General features: G+C 41.7%; 1 protein-coding gene across 6 annotated transcripts in view; it reads left to right on the top strand.

Annotated features, from left to right (window-relative positions):
* itgb4 (integrin, beta 4) overlaps positions 1-18,063 on the top strand; it is a 29,854-nt gene that overhangs the window by 10,428 nt on the left and 1,363 nt on the right. For 2 of the 6 annotated variants that reach the window (XM_061028947.1, XM_061028946.1), the window contains 33 exons: positions 1,463-1,630; positions 1,730-1,806; positions 1,892-2,100; positions 3,529-3,632; positions 3,731-3,823; positions 4,040-4,172; positions 4,289-4,414; positions 5,457-5,575; positions 5,668-5,701; positions 5,798-5,992; positions 6,112-6,215; positions 6,306-6,364; positions 6,494-6,517; positions 6,613-6,761; positions 6,900-7,079; positions 7,201-7,349; positions 7,555-7,762; positions 7,863-8,180; positions 8,392-8,543; positions 8,647-8,827; positions 9,034-9,171; positions 9,257-9,439; positions 9,532-9,660; positions 12,697-12,864; positions 12,955-13,047; positions 13,138-13,248; positions 13,339-13,494; positions 13,827-13,970; positions 15,682-15,831; positions 15,977-16,165; positions 16,258-16,413; positions 16,526-16,690; positions 17,958-18,056. In XM_061028947.1, the coding sequence (XP_060884930.1) occupies positions 1,463-1,630; positions 1,730-1,806; positions 1,892-2,100; positions 3,529-3,632; positions 3,731-3,823; positions 4,040-4,172; positions 4,289-4,414; positions 5,457-5,575; positions 5,668-5,701; positions 5,798-5,992; positions 6,112-6,215; positions 6,306-6,364; positions 6,494-6,517; positions 6,613-6,761; positions 6,900-7,079; positions 7,201-7,349; positions 7,555-7,762; positions 7,863-8,180; positions 8,392-8,543; positions 8,647-8,827; positions 9,034-9,171; positions 9,257-9,439; positions 9,532-9,660; positions 12,697-12,864; positions 12,955-13,047; positions 13,138-13,248; positions 13,339-13,494; positions 13,827-13,970; positions 15,682-15,831; positions 15,977-16,165; positions 16,258-16,413; positions 16,526-16,690; positions 17,958-18,056 (4,663 nt within the window). The remainder of the gene's footprint in view (positions 1-1,462; positions 1,631-1,729; positions 1,807-1,891; positions 2,101-3,528; positions 3,633-3,730; positions 3,824-4,039; positions 4,173-4,288; positions 4,415-5,456; positions 5,576-5,667; positions 5,702-5,797; positions 5,993-6,111; positions 6,216-6,305; positions 6,365-6,493; positions 6,518-6,612; positions 6,762-6,899; positions 7,080-7,200; positions 7,350-7,554; positions 7,763-7,862; positions 8,181-8,391; positions 8,544-8,646; positions 8,828-9,033; positions 9,172-9,256; positions 9,440-9,531; positions 9,661-12,696; positions 12,865-12,954; positions 13,048-13,137; positions 13,249-13,338; positions 13,495-13,826; positions 13,971-15,681; positions 15,832-15,976; positions 16,166-16,257; positions 16,414-16,525; positions 16,691-17,957; positions 18,057-18,063) is intronic. The other 4 variants (XM_061028948.1, XM_061028949.1, XM_061028951.1 and 1 more) reach the window with 4 other exon arrangements.

The raw sequence follows: 18,063 nt of genomic DNA, 5'->3' as shown, positions 1-18,063 counted from the left end.
ACCAACAACATGTTTGTTTTTGCAATTTTCTTAATTTAAATTGTATTACTATTTTTTATACAAAATGATGTATTCAAAGGAAAGGAAAGACAAAATAAGATAAGATTCTGTCTTCATTGGGCGACTGTGGCTAAGTTGGTAGAGTCAGTTGTCTCTCAACTGGAAGATCGGGGGTTCGATCCCCTGCTCCTGCAGTCACATGTCATATGTGTCCTTAGGCAAGACACCTAAGTGTCTCCTGCTGCTTCTGCTGCAATCGTGACACAGCACTTGCTAGTGTGAGTGCGCCCTTACTTATTAAACCACAAATTCTACACAATAGCCAAACTGTCCAGTTGAAATTTGTAAAAGAACTTGCCAAAATCAACAAAAGTACCCCCTAGATAAGCAGACTTATTTGATGATTTATCATGATAAGACTTGAATGTGTTCACATTTTGGGGGAATATGATAAAATTTGCTGCTATATAATAACTTTAAAGGCTTTATATGCAATTTTTCACACTTAAATATAATAGAAATCAAGTATATCCTCTGAAAATAACTCTGTGAGTCATGACTGTCTACAATGGGTGTAACACCCGAGTCCCACTGTCTGTGATGCTTTCAGAGTTTTCAGAGTCCTATCTTCAGTTTGTTTACATTGCCGGGACGGCCGGCTGGCTCCTCCCCTCGCGTATAAAAGTTGTTTAATTGAGGGACTAGAGAAAAGAAGAATAACATACTGTACTCACTGCTTAACTGCGTTTCTAGATCACGGTCATTTCGGGTAAATGTACATGCAGTGGGAAGACACGAGCATAATAAAGATCGCTAGCATTAGCATGCTAACACAACAATGCAGCGCAAGTTGTTTTGGTTTCATGCTGGTGGGCGACATCTGCTGGATCAAAAAATCGCATATAAAGCCTTTAACTGTCTAAATAGTAGTTAATCGCCAACTACTTCTACTAAGCTGCACAGTGGTGCAGTAGTTAGCGCTGTTTCCTCACAACGAGGATGTTCCTGGTTCAAATCCCCATCGGACAGGAGCCTCTCTGTGTGGAGTTTGCATGTTCTTTCTGTGCATACGTGGGATCTTTCCGGGTACTCCGGCTTCCTCACACAGTCCAAAGACATGCTCTCTAGGTTAATTGGTGACTCTACATTGGTCATGTGAATGTGAGTGTGGCTTGTTGTCTGTATGTCAGCCCTGTGATTGACCAGCAAACAGTCCAGGGTGTACCCCTCCTCTTTCCCAATGACAGCTGGGATCGGCTTCAGTCCCCCGCGACCCCGAACGGGAAAAGCGGTATAGATGATGGATGGATTGATGGTTGTTTATGTATTATATAATTGTTTAAACTGTCTTAAATAGTAATTTATTTCAGACATTTTATTAATCGTCATCAAGTTCTATATGGTCCTTTTTTTGGCACTGAGATTCATAGAACTGAATGCTTAAAATGTGTGTACCTTCCAGGGTAAGTTCAAGATGCTGCTCTCAGCTAACCGAGAGGTCGACAACGAGCCAGTCTGTCAGCTGGATCAAGACCAGAAAGACGGAATAATGAGAGTCAAACCAACAACCTTCAATGCTGCTGTCAATGTGAAGGCTTCAGTTTTATGTCCAACATGTGCCTGTGAGCAGGTAGATACACAGATTGACAACGAAACTCATATAATATCAAGAATTTACTTTTTTGTGGAAGATTCATCCCTCTAGCTATTTTTTCTGCCCGCAATATAGGCTAGAGTCCCAGATGCACGCAGATGCTACGGCAATGGAGACCTGGTGTGTGGGAAGTGTCAGTGCCATGAAGGCTGGTGAGTCTTCAGTTATATCTTTTGGTTTATCAGCACTTCTGCCAGGTGATGTGAATGCTTCACTCTTTGTTCTGTTTTCCTTCAGGCTGAGTACATTCTGTAACTGCTCTGCAAGTGCTGCATCTCAGGACAGCAGCCAGTGTATCGGGCCGGGCTCGACCGAAGCATGTTCAGGTCGAGGTGACTGCACAGACTGTGGAATGTGCGTGTGCTACAACCCCAAGCGGTTTGAAGGACCCTACTGTCAATATGATAAATCCCAGTGTCAACGGTCCGGAGGATTCCTTTGCAACGGTATGATGGCTGGTGGTTGGTGATTTGGTAATAAAATGTGTATATAGTACGTTGATGATGTTTCTATCATCACCTACCTACCTTCATACATTCTGAAATAATAATAATATTTATTTATAAAGCATTTATCAAAATGGAAAAAGTCATTTACAGAATATAAAAATCCTGAAAGTAAAATACACAACAATAAAATCCTAAATCATGAAAATAAAAAGAACAATGTAGCAATAAAACAGAGACAATAAAATAGAAACAATTAAGACAAAGTTAATAGTAAAATAAATAAAACACCATGGATAAAACAACAATTACAAAAAGGCCTTTCAATAAAAATACATCTTTAAAAGAAAATACTGATGTAGCTAGTCTGGGATCTTCAGGGGGGTGGTTCCACAGCCAAGAGTCCGAGCAGCAAATGGGAGGACAGGATATCTGGGTTCAACTTATCAGGACCAATTATTAAAATCTCACTTTTGTCAGCATTTAATTAAAAAAAAAATGCTGACCATTTGTTAATGTCTGTAAAACAATAACTGAGGTCTAAGAGGTTTGAAGAGGCCCTTTGTTCATTTGGAAGGTGCACCTGTGTGTCATCAGTGTAGCAGTGAAACTTTGTATTTTGTGGCCAAGAGAGAGCATATATAGAGGGAGAATAAAATTGGTCCCAGTATTGACCCTTGGGGAACTCCACAGCTCACTGTGGAGTGAGGGACAGCATGATTATCAATAGAAACAAAACCTTTTGGATCTGTTAAATAAGAGTAAAACCACTTCAGAGCTGTCCCAGATAAACCAGCCCAGTGCTGCAGCCTCTCAATTAGTATTCTATGGTCAACTGTATCAAATGCTGCACTTAAATCCAGAAGCACAAGGACAGAGCATACACCAGTATCAGACATTCTTGAAAGATCATTTGTAACTCTAATAAGCACAGTCTCAGTGCTATGTTTTTGTCTGAAACCAGATTGGAACTTTTCATAAATCTCATTGTTTTTTATGTACTCTGAGGAGTAGGAGGACATGTCATATACTGTTTCAAGACTTCAAGTGCATTGGTTTCAGAAGTGTGAGTTTTTTTTAATGAAATTACATGAAAGCTAATTTGACATGTATAGCCATAAACAAAATAGAAATGACATACAGACTCTTGTATTAATTAAGCAAGCAAACATCACATTTTCATGTAATGATGACAACGTTGATATCCTGCTTTCTATTCTATTTCTAACACTTTAACGATTAGAAATATGTTGATCAGAAATTATTGTCCAGGGGTTGAAAGATTGTTGATCTCAAGAATGTTTTTTCTGAATGCAAATTTTCTGAAAGTTTTTGAACAAACCTGCAGGACTTCAAACATATGACAGTAAGTCAAGTACACCACTTACAGCAATCAGAGTTAATTACCAGTCTTTCTCTTCTTATCAGACCGTGGCTCTTGTATAATGGGTCGCTGTGTGTGTACGGAGGGCTGGGAGGGCAATGCTTGTGACTGTTCCAGGAGCAACCAAACCTGTCTAGACACCAAAGGGGTAAGCCATTTCATTCTTAGTAGATTATGTAGATTATGTTATCATGTCACCTAATATCTCTATATCCCTGTGCCTGACTGTATCTTTAACTGTACTAGGGTCTCTGCAATGGACGAGGTAAATGTGTTTGTGGTCGCTGTGAGTGCCCGAGCGGGATTGAAATGACTTCAGTCTGTGAGCCAAATTTTCAGGTTTGTGGCTATGATCTACAAATATATATTTTTATGCTTCAATCTTTGTGTGCATGTAAGAAAGGAAGGACAGTAAGATAAACTCTCCGACACAACTTCCACTCATCAAGTGCCTCATGTTACACCTGAAAATGCTTACGTGTTCAATTACCTTTTTAACCGTAGTTGCAATATTTCTATTCCTGATCTGGATGTGTGTGCATGTGTTTTGTCTAGGCCCAATTGGGAGTGTGTGAGTCTACGAGGTATTGTGTCCAGTGTCAGGCCTGGAAGACAGGAGAGAAGAAAAAGAAGGAGGAGTGTGATAAGTGTATTTTCAAAGTCATCATGGTCGATGAACTCAAAGAAAGTAAGGACATTTAAGATGAAGAAAATGACTGATGACATTTGCTTAAGTACTAAATGAATAAATAATTTCCAGATCACTCTTTCTAGCTCATTTGTTTGTGTTATTCATGTTTTCAGGGAAGAAGGTTCTTGATTCTTGCAGTTTCCGTGATGAGGATGACGACTGTACGTACCACTACACCGTTCAAAACCCTGAAGATAAGAAAGTTAAGGACTTGGTGGTTCAGGTGCTCAAAAAGAAAGGTGAGTTATGTCATTTGCTCCGGGCTCTCACTTGAACAGCTGATGTATAATATATTAATCAACGTTAACCATTGTAAATCTGTGCATTTGCGGATGTTTTGTAAATAATACTCAAATTAAATTATAATAATACTTCTTACTATGAGCAATTGCATCCTACATATTTACACAAAGGACAGTTTTTGGTTTGTTGGATTTATGGATGGAAACATATCTGTAAAACCAGTCCAAAACAGTGGTGCACTCAGGCTGTTTTAGGGGCAGTGGGGAAACAATGATTAATACAGCAACAGTTACATGCAGTAGGGAAACAGTGCAGAAAGTTGTGATTTATTTATGCTGAAAAACTAATAAGCTCTGGTTTAAATTGACCTTCATGCCCAAAGACAAAACTCCACTCAACTCCATTGCGTTAGATATCTAAAAAACCCTTGTGAGATGATACCATTGTTGTTTAACAGCCTCAGCAACGGCGCTCTGTCCTAAAACACCTAGCTGAAAACCAGCCAGTGTCTTTAGAACAAGACGTATGTGACCTTTTGTTTTACTGCAGTTTTAAAGGCAGGGTTGGTAATTTTTCGAAAACTACCATGACTACCATGATGGTCAAGTAGCATTCCCTCAGTGCACTGTCTGTCTGCACCCACCCCCTCCCATCTGTGATCCCTCCAAAGCCACGCCCCTCACTTACGCGCACAAGCGCCATTAGTCCAGAAGCGGACCTCAGCTCATGCTTTGAGTGTGGGCTTGTGCATGCATGGGGTAGAGAACGAGCAGGGAGGCGGGATTGGTTCATCAGATTGGTGCCTTGTGCAGACATTGGTCGAAGTTTTTACAGGCTTACAACTGATACAGATGACGGATTTTCTTCGTTCCTTTTTCAGAGCACATGAGTTATTAATTTCTGTCAGGACCTAAAGACAATTTCAACCAGAATCTTAAAAAGTATATCTGGAGAAAATTACCAAACCTGCCTTTAAGTAGTGTATTGCATAATAATGTAGTTTCTAACTTGGTCTACTCTTGGTGACAAACCCTTCAGATTGTCCAGCTGCTAGCCTCCTGTGGTTGCTCCCTCTCCTCTTGTTCCTCTTGTTGCTGCTGGCACTTCTGCTGCTCTGCTGTTGGAAATACTGTGCCTGTTGCAAAACGTGCTTCCAGGTATTAAAAAACACTTTACACCAATTTACACCAATACATGATATTCATAAAGTCACAGTTGAAGTAATGGCTTTTATCTTCTCTTGACACAGAGCTGCCTTGCCCTGCTGCCTTGCTGTAGACGAGGTAAGACATTTGTTGTTTTACATGTGATCATATTGCTTTAAATCTTTTATCCTCCAGCCACATTGGACCGTGTTGAATTATGTTGTATCTCTCCAGGACGCATGGTTGGCTTCAAGGAAGACGAGTATTTGCTCCATCAATCTCGGCTCACCTCAGACCATCTGGACACACCGATGGTGAGGACTGGCCCACCCAAGGGGACTGATGTGGTTCGCTGGAAGGTAACCGATAACGTACACAGAGGACCCAATCACCCCCAGGCTCTGATAAAGCCTAACCCGAAAGAGATAAGTAAGTGGTGTTAAATTGTTCCATCAATTCAAATGTTTTGTGCATCTTACATGTTGGATGCCTGATCTGTAACCTCTGTTTCATTTCTTTTCATTGTTTTCCCTTACCCCCACCTGCAGTCCAGTACCCCATCTCCCTCCGACTAAACAGGTTGTTCTCTGAGAACCTGTCTCGCCCCGAATCCAGAGATGCTGAACAGCTGCGTAAAGAAGTGTCCGATAACGTGAGTATGATTTCTTGGTTTGCAGGCGACATGTTTGATTGTATAAATAAAGAATGTATTATTAAGTATTGGTTGTGTTCTTCGATCCAGCTGAATGAAGTGTACAAGCAGATTCCAGGTGCACAGAAGGTGCAAAAGACCTCCTTCAGGTAAGATGTGTTACACTACATGTCTAGGTCATTAACAGATCTGTTTATATGTTTATTTCTATTAATCTAGAAAAAAATTTAAAGACTTTAAAAGAGAATTACTCATCACTTATAATTCGTTTCTTGCAGATTGCAGAGAAATGCTGGAAAGAGGTAATATTTGATTGGTACAACAAAATACAACATCAGATTCTACTGACCTGATGGTCATACATGTCTAACTTCTCTGCAACTCCTGTGCTCTTCAGGCAGGACTACGCCATCATGGACACCGTCTTACCTGCTCCCCGTGGCAACTACCCGGATATTGTCAAACTTACAGAGAAAAACGTCCAGTCTGGAAACTTAAGTGATCTCAAAGTTGTGCCTGGCTATTTCACTGTGGCAACAGACAGAGGTATGTTTTATCATTCATCCGAATGAATGAAATTCTAATTACAATTCTTGAGAATTCAGAGCTCTGATATTGTCTGAGAACCATAACTGTATCAGTCTTGCCATAACTCTTGTGTTTTTACCCACTGTACCTCTGCAGAGGCTGCGGGAGCCATAGAGTTCCAAGAAGGTGTGGAGTCATTAGACGTTCACGTTCCCCTCTTCGCCAAGGAAGAAGATGATGACAAGAAACAGCTGCTGGTCGAGGCCAAGGATGTGCCACTGGGTATTGCTGAGATTGGAAAACGTTTGGTTAACATCACCATCATCAAAGAGCATGGTGAGAAATTTGGGATTTTGTAGATTTCCACTTGAAAATCTTTTGAAGTAAACTTCTGGAGCCAAAGAAAATGAGACAACTGAAGTATGGATTCCTTTAATTGATTCTCTTCTTCTTCTAGCCTCCAGTGTCTTTTCGTTCCTCCAGCCTGCGTACAGTTACAGCAGGAAGGATGGTGTGGCCAACATCCCAATCAGCAGAGAGATTATAGATGATGTGCGCACCCAGGTCACTTATCGTACACGAGACCTCACAGCCAAGGACAAGAGGGTGAGCTTTTGCACTGACCTAAATTTAGCCCGGCGTCCTTTTACCTCCAAACCATACCACCTTGTTACGAACAGTTAGTTCGGATAATGTTCCATCTCTTAAAAGAGCACATATCTTTACTGGGAACCAGTATGTAATGACTGGTAGGTGGGATATAGGGCTGCTGCAGGGCCTGTTCCTTATCTTTTCTTTCCATTATTTTTAGGACTATATGACTGTGGAAGGAGACCTGACTTACCTTCCTGGTGAGACCCAGAAAACAGTGCCTGTTCGACTGCTAGAGGTGGGAGAGAAAAATGTCCTCCTGGAAGACAAACCGGTCAAGCAGTTTGTCATGGATCTCAGTAACCCACGTCAGGGTGCAAAGTTGGGACGCTACCCTCGAACTACTGTCACTATTGTGGACCAACCAGGTTAGACACAAGATGCTTTTCATCAGTATGTCCAAACTGTTGTTACTCGCTCTGGTTGCTTACATTTCTCCCTCTCGCCATAATCTTGTTTTTTATGTAGAACCAACTGTGATGATGTTCAAAAAGGCCACCCAGAACTTCTCCACATCTGACCCAACCTACACCATCCCTGTGGTCCGCACTCACAACCAGGACAGCCCTGCCACAGTGAAATGGCGCACCAAGAAGGCTCAGCGCTTCGACCTATCAGGCCCACTTAAGTTTGGTCCAGGAGAGACAGAGAAGAACATAGTGATCGACCCGGTGTCCCACCCTGGACCGATCAAACCAGAGACCTTCCAACTGGAGCTGTTTGACCCAAGTAGCGGTGCTACTGTCGGAGAAAGAAAGACCACACTTGTCAATGTAGCCGATGGAGGTAGGACAAAAGGGAGAGTCATTCTTCAAGAAAGCATGAAACCAAAGATGACATTAAATAAATTATTTTTAATGACTTTAGAATCAGAGTTTCTGTGTCTCAGAAGTTTGTGATGTTTTAGACTTTTTGTAAAGAAACGTGTCATTCTTAAACACTATACTGTATGTTGGGAAGGTTTTTGTCATCCTCTCACTTCCTCTACTTCCTACAGCTCCAAAATCTCCAGAATTTGCCCAGAAGCAGCAGCAGGGCTACATAAACAGTAAAGCCTCCTCCCCAGCAAACCCTAAAGCCACAGCAACTGGACCTAGAAGCATCCGCCTGAAATGGGACCCACCAGCCGGTAACCCCACAGGCTACAAGGTACTTCAAATCTGCATGTTAAGAAGCTTTAACTTGAGTTAATAACCATTATTTACAAAAGACACTATCAAATACTTTATATTTTATTTTCATGTGCATTAAGGTTAAATATTGGATCTATGGTGACCCAGAGAAAGATGCCCAGGTGATGGATGTGAAGACTCCTCATGCTGATTTGACCAACCTGTACCCCTATTGTGACTATGAGATGCGAGTGTGCGGCTACAATGCAATGGGAGACGGCATCGATACAGACATTGTTTCCTGTCAAACAATGGAGGACGGTAATTTCTGAGAATTAAATCGGGCTCCTTGTAGTGCAGCTCCTACCATCAATGTATTATATTTAAAAAACAAAGTCACATCTATTTGCTGCATCAGAACTAATTGTAATAGTGCAACCTTTTTAAATAAATGTGGTCATAAACGCTTGTGTTATAACCATGCTGACTTTGAACTTACTAATGCTTCCTGTCCTGTTTTCCTCCAGTTCCTGGTGAACCTGGACGTCTCGCCTTCAATGTCATCAGTCCAACTGTCACTCAGATTAGCTGGGCAGAGCCCGCAGAGACCAATGGCAATATTACTGCTTATGAGGTCATCTACACACCCATCGATGATGACAAGAGTAAGAGTCCCACCTTAAAAAGGAAGTACTGTATGAAATATTTGTCATATGTCATTTTCATCAATTCCAAATACTTTCCGTATAGAGCCAGTGGGTGCTGCTAAGAAAGTAAAGATTGACAACCCCAAGAAGAGAATGATGCTGATCGAGAACCTCCAGAATGCCCAGACCTACCAGTACAAAGTACGAGCAAAGAACAGTGTGGGCTGGGGCCCCTTCAGAGATGCCACCATTAACCTGGCATCGCAGCCTGCCAGACCACTGTCCAGTAAGTGGAAAAAGGCAAAAAAGACTCTAACTCTTTCAGTAAATCTGTCTTCCCTAAAAAAATAATTTATTTAATTCTCTTTCTGTCCGTAGTTCCCATCATTCCAGATATCCCTATTGTGGATGCAGAGGCAGGAGATGAGTATGACAGTTACCTGATGTACAGCAATGAGGTGCTGAAGTCGCCTGCAGGCTCCAAGACACCCAGCATCTCTGGTGATGGTGGGTACCCAGAGCCAAAACCACACGCTTCTTGTTACAGCTGACAGTGTAAACTCTTTGTGCTTTTTCTAATGCATTTCTTGGCTCTGGAAAGATGCATATGACTGCCAGACTTCCAGATAAACGTGGATCCAATTATGTCAGTCGTCATTATCAGTGCTCCCAGGCATCTTGCTTTGTTCTTGCAGCCAAAACTGTTGAACCCCAACATGTGCACAGTATGTGCTGTGGTACCATGGCCCTGTCAGGAGGTGAGGGCGTACAGTGTGAAGTCTGGACAGATCTGTAGGCTTTCACCCAGCCTTTGTGACTTCTTCAGGACAAGAAGGCTATTTTTGACGGGCTGTTACTTTTTTGTGACAGTTTATCATCTTCATTAAGAAAGATTTGGAAGTTTACTGAAGCTCAGAGATGGAATCCTTCTCATGGCTGTACTTTTTTTTTCAACATTTCCCTTTGGGGGAGACATTTCTGAAGGCAACACCCCTGCTAGGCAGCAAAAAAAATCTGCTTCCACTGCATCTGCTGATATCTGCAACAGAAGTACTTTACAATCCCAAACCGCAAAGCTTTTTCTAATCAAGTCTGCTGTCATTCCACGCTCCATTTTTCTCTGAAAGATAAAGCTTATTTTGCCCTCTGCCTCAAAGACAATTTGAACTTCTGTCATAGAAAGCCAAAAAAAAAAAATCTCATTCACATCTTGTCAGCTATGGTAGTGTGGTCATCGACCATAGGCTTAGAAAAATTACTATTTTGGAATACCTTGACACTCGGTTAATTTTATTTTGATTTGTTGAAAAGGAGGACAGTATGTGACCTTTAACATGCCCTCCTTTAAGATTGGTCACTTTCTTCTTAGAAGTTAAAATTAGCTTTTTTTTCACACTCAACAACTGGCCCACACAAGGAACGTTCTTCGTCTTTGTCAATATTCCGAGAACAGCAAGTTTTTTTGTGAAGTGATGTTTAGGAAACACATACATTTATACTTTTCGCTACATTTCTACCCCCTGCCTGCTTGCTTCTCCCCTATAACCCCCACATACAAGGCTGGAAACCTGTCAAGTTGGTGGGGTCCAACCTGGATCTCCGTAAGGTGTCATGGAAAAAGCGAGTGGACGTCATCCCATATCGGCTCAGCACAGACACAGAGACGAGCACAGATGAGACCCCCAACCACAGCTACACCAAATCACACCTGCCAGGTGAAGACAACTTCATCAGACCAACAGATAGACAGACAAGGAGCTAGCATGCCAGCTATTTTGCACAGCCAGTCAGGTGCCTGGCAAGGCAACCAACCTTTCTCTCTGCCTTCGTGATTTGATCCTGTCAGTCATTTGACGTTTGTCAAATCAGTCAGTGTCGGGCTTCAGTCCTTGTCCACTCATCCCTAGTTTGCACCTATTCCATCTATTCTCCTGCCAGCTGTTGCCCACAGAGGAGGCTTGGCATCAACTGCCCCTCCCCCAGTTGATGATCAGGGGCAGGCTTTCCAGGTGCCTGTCTCTGTCTGTGCTCTCTCCATCCCACTGAGGAGGTAGTGAACTGGAAGCAGCTTGTCTGCTGTGTTTAGAAGCTTAGTAACTGTGTGTCTGTGTTGAAATGATGGCAGGGTAATTGCAATGACTACAGTTTTCCTTGTATCTACTTATTGCTTTTTTCTGTTTGTTTTTATCCACTGTTTTCCCTCTTTAGATGTGAAGCACCTTATGAAACCAGTTTGGTGAAACTCACCTTTTATGATTTAGCAGGTTGTATATTTTCCACAAATGGAGCTGTTCAGTCATAAACCAGTTTTCTCATGCCAAAGCAGTACCAGCAACAGTTTAGCTCTGTCGCCACCTAGTGGCAAGGCAACTTAAAACCACTCCCACCAACTTCAAGAAAAGAAGTGTCACACATTTATTTATAGCCAAGCTAGACGTCTCAGTTTGAGACGTTTGAAGTAAAATTGCTCAAAACTACTGGATTGATTTCCATTAGATTAAATACAGATAGCTCCCAGAAGACAAATATTTAATATTTTTGATCACCTGTCTTTTTATCACCAGGTTATCCTTCTGAAAGAAATACCTTAAAATCTTTTTTTATGAATTGATTCTTGATTTCATTCATACAATCTTAGTTCCAAGGTTGATGTTTTGATATTTAAGGGTTTGCCATTAACTTAATTAATTTGCCAAGACTGGTTATTTGATCCATGTCTCCTCCAAGTTTGCATGTGGAAGTTTCTTGGGCAATATTCTGAACCCCATGTTGTCTCAGAAGGTATAACCTGTGTGTTTATGAATGTGTGAGGTGATGTAGAGTTATGAGTGTAGTGTAGGAAGTATTAAATGGTAAACATGTTCAGATTTGGACTAATGACATCATGGGCTACACCCCGACTTCTAAAAGCTTCAGTAAATGTTATCTTATTCTTTTATGCTAATTTGACAAACACAGGATTCTTCTCCCCATTCTTATAAATGTGGCCATTACTATTGGGAGCATTACAGTGAGCTGATGATAGCATAAAGTTAGAGAGTTGGCTAAAGTGGCTCCTGTTTATAATTGCCAGTTTTGTGTTCTTCATTTACCAAGTCGAGTCTAAAATGCTCAAAAAGGCTTTGAAGATGTGTTGATTCATCGTATTGACTTTTCCTTAGAAGCAGCTATTAGTCATTAAAGAATGAACAGTATGGTTTAATATCTGGGGATGCAGCCTCTTGCTAATCTGTAAAAAAAACACAAAAGCCTTTATAAAACTATGCTTCTACAGATGGCACAAATCACAAAAGTTCCACAAGCTATAACTGTCCTTGCCTGTAGATGGGGCCAACCTGCCATGTAATCCTGCTGAACTGCTGCTTTTTCTGTAACCTGAAAGTTGAAAATGATCTGAAACTGCTGGTGCTTCCTTTATACTATAGATTGGCTGAGCCTGGTTTTGGGTGCTTGGCGTCACTAGCACTGTGTTGTTTCTAAAACTGTTCAACTTTCCTGTGTTCTGTCGGTTAACAATTCTGGCCACTTTGTGTTGTTTCACAGATTACTCGATGAACGCGAAGTGGGACCAAAACTTCCTTTTCCCAGGCGGATCAGGGACACGCAACTTGTCTGCATCGTCCTCTCCGATGTCTACGTTGAGCTCAAACTATCAAGTAGGAGGAGGCACCTATACCACAGAAACAAGTACCAACTACGTGACAGGACCAGGTTAGATGGACAACAGTGACTGCATGGGAGCATTTTTAAGATGAATGTGGAGATACTGATTCTCTTTACCATCTTTTCTTTCTCCTGAAGGAGGTACTCGTAGGCAGGAAATGAGCATCGGAGGAGGAGGCGGCGGCGGCACCTATACCACAGAAACAAGTACCACCTACATGACAGGACCAGGTTAGATGGACAACAGTGACTGCATGGGAGCATTTTTAAGATGAATGTGGAGATACTGATTCTCTTTACCATCTTTTCTTTCTCCTGAAGGAGGTACTCGTAGGCAGGAAATGCTCATCGGAGGAGGAGGAGTAGGTGGAGTAGGAGGAGGCGGCGGCACCTATACCACAGAAACAAGTACCACCTACATGACAGGACCAGGTTAGATAAAGAACAGTGACTGCATGGAAGCATTTTTAAGATGATTGTGAAGATACAGTTTGTCCTTACTTTCTTTTTTTTCTCCTGAAGGAGGTACTCGTAGGCAGGAAATGCTCATCGGAGGAGGAGGAGTTCACACATCAGAAGTCATCATGAGGAAGCGTTCAGAGAACAGGGGCTACACAGATGAAAACATCCGGGACTCTATCGTCATGGGAGATTTGTCAGGCACGCTCCAAAGCCCTGGTAAGTTTTAAATCGAAGCAGCGGTTCCCATTAATTCCAAAGTAAATTGAAAAGAAATCAGCTCTGTCTTTCTAGTTAAAGAAAGCTTTACGTTGGGAGTGCAATATTTGAGAGGCCTCGCAGGTGAATTGTTAAAGTGCATGAGGCCAAAGGCTTGGACAGCAGGGTTGGGGCTCTTGGCTATGCAGCAGGCTTATCCACACTGACTTTGCAGGAGCTGTGCTGACTATCCCTGTTTCTCCCTTTCTCTCTTACTGTGCTACTTTCATCGTTTTCTGTACCCCTCCTCTTTACGAACCCTTCCTACTCCTTCTCTGCCCCCTTGCTCAAAGCGCCATCAGGTGTGTTCGGCTACACTGGGATGCAGAGCAGCTCTCAGAGCCAGTTCAGCTACAGCCTGTCTCAGGGTTCGAGGGCCAGGACTTCGTCATCAGATGTCAATGAAGCTCTATATAATCTGGACAGAGTGCTCCAGGGTAAGTGTGTGGCATACAAGCATAAGGGCACAGGATGTGTTCGCTGGGTTTGAGGTATATTGCACCCCTCTTCTGTCATCTTTAATCCTGCCTCTGAGTTGATCTCCTTCTCCGGTTTACGCTTTAAGGATCTCACCGGTTGTTTTATGTTTTTAAGCCATTACAGGTAACTCATGATTCAATACTGTGAACCATTTTCAGAGCATATCTTTAAAATACTTTTGAAGCCATTTGTTTTCAGTCATTTCGGTAGGGCATATAAATCAACTAAATTTTGAGTTAGGTTAACTGTGTTAACTGAGGATCAAACAAATAGGAGTAATGTGGAACAAGTTTCTGGAGATACTGAAGTGGAACAGATAATTATCAGAAAACTGCAGTTTGGTTGTAGGGAGCATTTTGACACCATTCGCCCTAATTTTGGGCTTCAAAATGAAAATGTATTTTGCTCCATGTATGCTAGATTTGTAAATGGGTAATTATTTGTTAACATGTTTTTCCTGACATATTAGAAGTCGTCCAAAAAAATCAGTCAAAGCACCTTTATAGTTCTGAAAAACAAAACTTTTAGCACAAGGTCAAGAGAAGTGTTTAAAGAGTCTCATTAAAACTTCAGTGTAAATCAATAATATGATCATGATTCATCGAGGATAATGTAAAAGACAAGGACATTAAAAAAATAAAAATACAAATGTAATCCCAAAGCAGGTTTCATTTCACAACAAATCAATGGGAAAGAGTGCCTGTCTTGGTAGAGGGGGGGGGGGGGAAATGATCCATTTCAAATTTGCTCAACTTGTGACATCACTGAGAACTGAGATTTAACTGAGGTTTTTCTGTGCATTTTGGCCTTTCGTACAGACGCAAACAGCGTTTTAAGTCACCTTTTGGAAAACTCCTTCCAGGGTGAAGATTTTCAGATTCTCTATTTAAGGTGTTTATGTGTAGACAGGGAAAACAGAGTATTGGGCTTGTAACGTCACACTGTGCGCCGGTTTCTCCTCCGTTTGATGTCATTGTGCGATGCTGTCTGTCACTGTTTACATTAGATCAGTGCGTTAACAGGAGTAACCACACTAGTGCTAACGTTGTGTTAACGTTACTAACTAGACCTTTTACATGCTTACACATACACACTCAGTTGCTCTCCCACTGTGTTGACGAGCTGAGGCGCCTGAATGGACAGCTTTGTATGACTTTGTAAATGGTCATTGCAGAGGAATGAGGAGAAAATGTCAAGGATATCATTTTTGACTTGGCGTGCTCATGACAGCCGTAACAGTGCGTTTTTGCGTTTTCATGTGGATGAAGATTTTTTTGGAGAACTTAGGGTGTGTGGACGGGATTCTTTTTAAAACGAGTCTGAGCACGTCAGTGAAAAAAAACCAAGCCCTTCAGTAAACTTACTACGATTGGATGGATTTGACTCAAAGATGTCATTGCATCCAATAAAGCTCTTTAAGATGCAGAGAGCTGGAATGATCGACTGGCGTGATAAAAAAGGTTTTTGTACCTATTCGTCATTTAGACCCAAAAATCTGTAAAAAAAATTAATAAAATGAATGGTTGAAATGACCCTTGGAAGGTTCAATGTATACATTTATGTCCTTTTCAACCGTTACACTCAAAGTCTAAACAGAGGTTGATCACATATTTGTTATGATCATATCCAACAGTACTTTTAATCTTCTCTCACTGTATCATCCGACAGATGCACGACTTTCTCCAGGTGTTCCAGACACCCCCAGCAGACTGGTGTTCTCTGCTCTGGGTCCCACCGCCCTGAAGGTCAGCTGGCAGGAGCCCCACTGCGAGAAGGACATCCTGAGCTACACTGTTATCTACCAGCTGCTCAGCGGAGGTAAATGATCTCTGCACTGTTTCCTGCATTACACATCGTCACTAATATTTCAGCATACTCTATAATTTTACTCTTAACTCTTTCATTGTGATCTCTTAAAAAGTAAGAATTGCTGGTGCTAAACGAGCTGTGTCCTCTCCTGTAGGTGAGGCGAAACGTGTCAATGTGACAAACCCAGAAGAGAACTCAGTGATCATCCAGGACCTGCTGCCAAATCACTCCTACCTATTTAAGGTAAAGGCTCAGAGCCAGGAGGGCTGGGGTCCAGAAAGAGAGGGAGTCATCACCATCGAGTCCGCTGTCGACCCCAAGAGTCCTCTCAGCCCCATGCCAGGTACTGACTCTGCTGATTTTGCTGTCACAACTTCTTTCATGAACTCACAGACACCATGAGCATGAATCTGTGTTTGTCATATTTCACTGCAGGCTCACCATTTACTCTGAGCACCCCCAGTGCACCGGGCCCCCTTGTCTTCACTGCTCTGAGTCCTGATTCGCTGCAGCTCAGCTGGGAGAAGCCTCGTAAACCCAACGGAGACATCCTGGGATATGTAGTCACCTGTGAACAGCTGCACGGTGGAGGTGAGACTTTCCGAAAAGATGTTACTAAACAATTTTTTTTGTTGCTGGGTTATCATCCTGCCTGTGTTGTGAAGTACATTCTTTTCTGACCTCTGTGTTTTGCGTCTTCCAGGAGATGTTCGCACCTTCCAGGTGAATGGAGACAGTGCTGATATCAGTCTGACCGTCCCAAACCTGACTGAGAACGTTCCTTACAAGTTTAAAGTCCAGGCTCGTACCACACAGGGCTTTGGTCCTGAGAGGGAGGGAATCATCACTATTGAGTCTCAGGATGCAGGTATGATCCTTCTGACATCACTGTGGATATGATTGATAATCTAAACTTCCAAACAGTAGCGGCTACTGATTAGAGAAACAGGCAAAATAAAGTTCTTGCCATCTTTTTTTTTTTAAAGCGGGGACTAATGAAGTGTTGCCAAATGTAAAATATGATTATTTGTGAAAACTGTTGGAAAAGTTCAAGCAGGTGAAAACATTTTTGTAATACTCATTATGGCCACAAGGAGTTTATGTGCACATCTACCCCATATTCTAAATATTAGAGATAGCGTTTGCGTTTTCTTATGGTCAAACATTTTAAAGTGGAACTCTCAGAGAAATTAGCATCCATTTGTTTCACGTGCCAAAACTTTTTTTTAGTCGGATTACACATTTGAAAAAATATTTAGAAAAATGATACTGGAAAAGGAGAGTTAAATCTTCTGTTGTACCTCAGATCAGTGTTATATTTTTAAATTTGCCTCTGTAGATGGAATAACATTGCAAACAACGTTTTGAAGAATTTCCATTGTATCTGAGGACGATATAATAAAGGGAGACATCCTCTGGTGACCATGACTGTCAAAAATAAATATAGAAAGATCAACGTTTTGTCTGAGAGCAGGGACGTGTCCAGGGGTTTATGTGCCCCCTTGCAATCTGATTGGCCACTCCATGTGCTAACTCAAAAATCCTGAACTCCTTTTGGCTATTTCCCTTATGTTGAAACCGACCATTAAGGCTTTTTTTTTGCAAAAGGCTGATCCTTTCTTTACATATCAGTGTAGCACCTTTTATTTTGTTTGTACTTAAATTGTAAATAAATACTTTGAACATGTATTTCATAAGGCAGGTGCATAGGAAAGTAATACACACTGTCTAACTTATAAAATACATTAACTGGCAATGTTTGAAACATTTCCACCTTTGCATGAGTCAATGCCCCAGATGGGCCACGCCAGTCAAAAAAGTCCAACACACCTCTGTCTGAGAGTTAGAATTCTCTTCAGTTTTTGTCTATTAAAGGTAAGAGGGTCACCAAAGTCCTTAGAAATGATCCTCTGTGCAGAGATATCTACCAAAGAGTTAAGACTTCTTATTTCAGTCACCTCCCAAAGTTATCATTTCAAAGCCATAAATATTTTCCTCATCCAACTGTTTACCCAAGATATCAGACATATCGAGTTTCCTGTTAAGCCGGACAATCACTTCCCCATCATGTTTGACATTCTTGCACACACCCATACACTAACAGTCATGTTTCTCTCTTCCCTTCTTCTCTGTAGGAGCAATGTCTCAGTACAGCATGCAGTCGATGCAAATGAAAGACATTTCCCAAATGCCAGTGCAAACCAATGACTCCATGCTGGACTCCTTTTTCTCAGGTACTGC

The sequence above is a fragment of the Labrus mixtus genome, chromosome 21, assembly GCF_963584025.1.
Source record: "Labrus mixtus chromosome 21, fLabMix1.1, whole genome shotgun sequence".
In the NCBI taxonomy this organism is placed as follows: Eukaryota; Metazoa; Chordata; class Actinopteri; order Labriformes; family Labridae; genus Labrus; species Labrus mixtus.
Note: the sequence above shows the minus strand (reverse complement) of the source record. Positions and strands in the feature narration are given on the sequence as shown.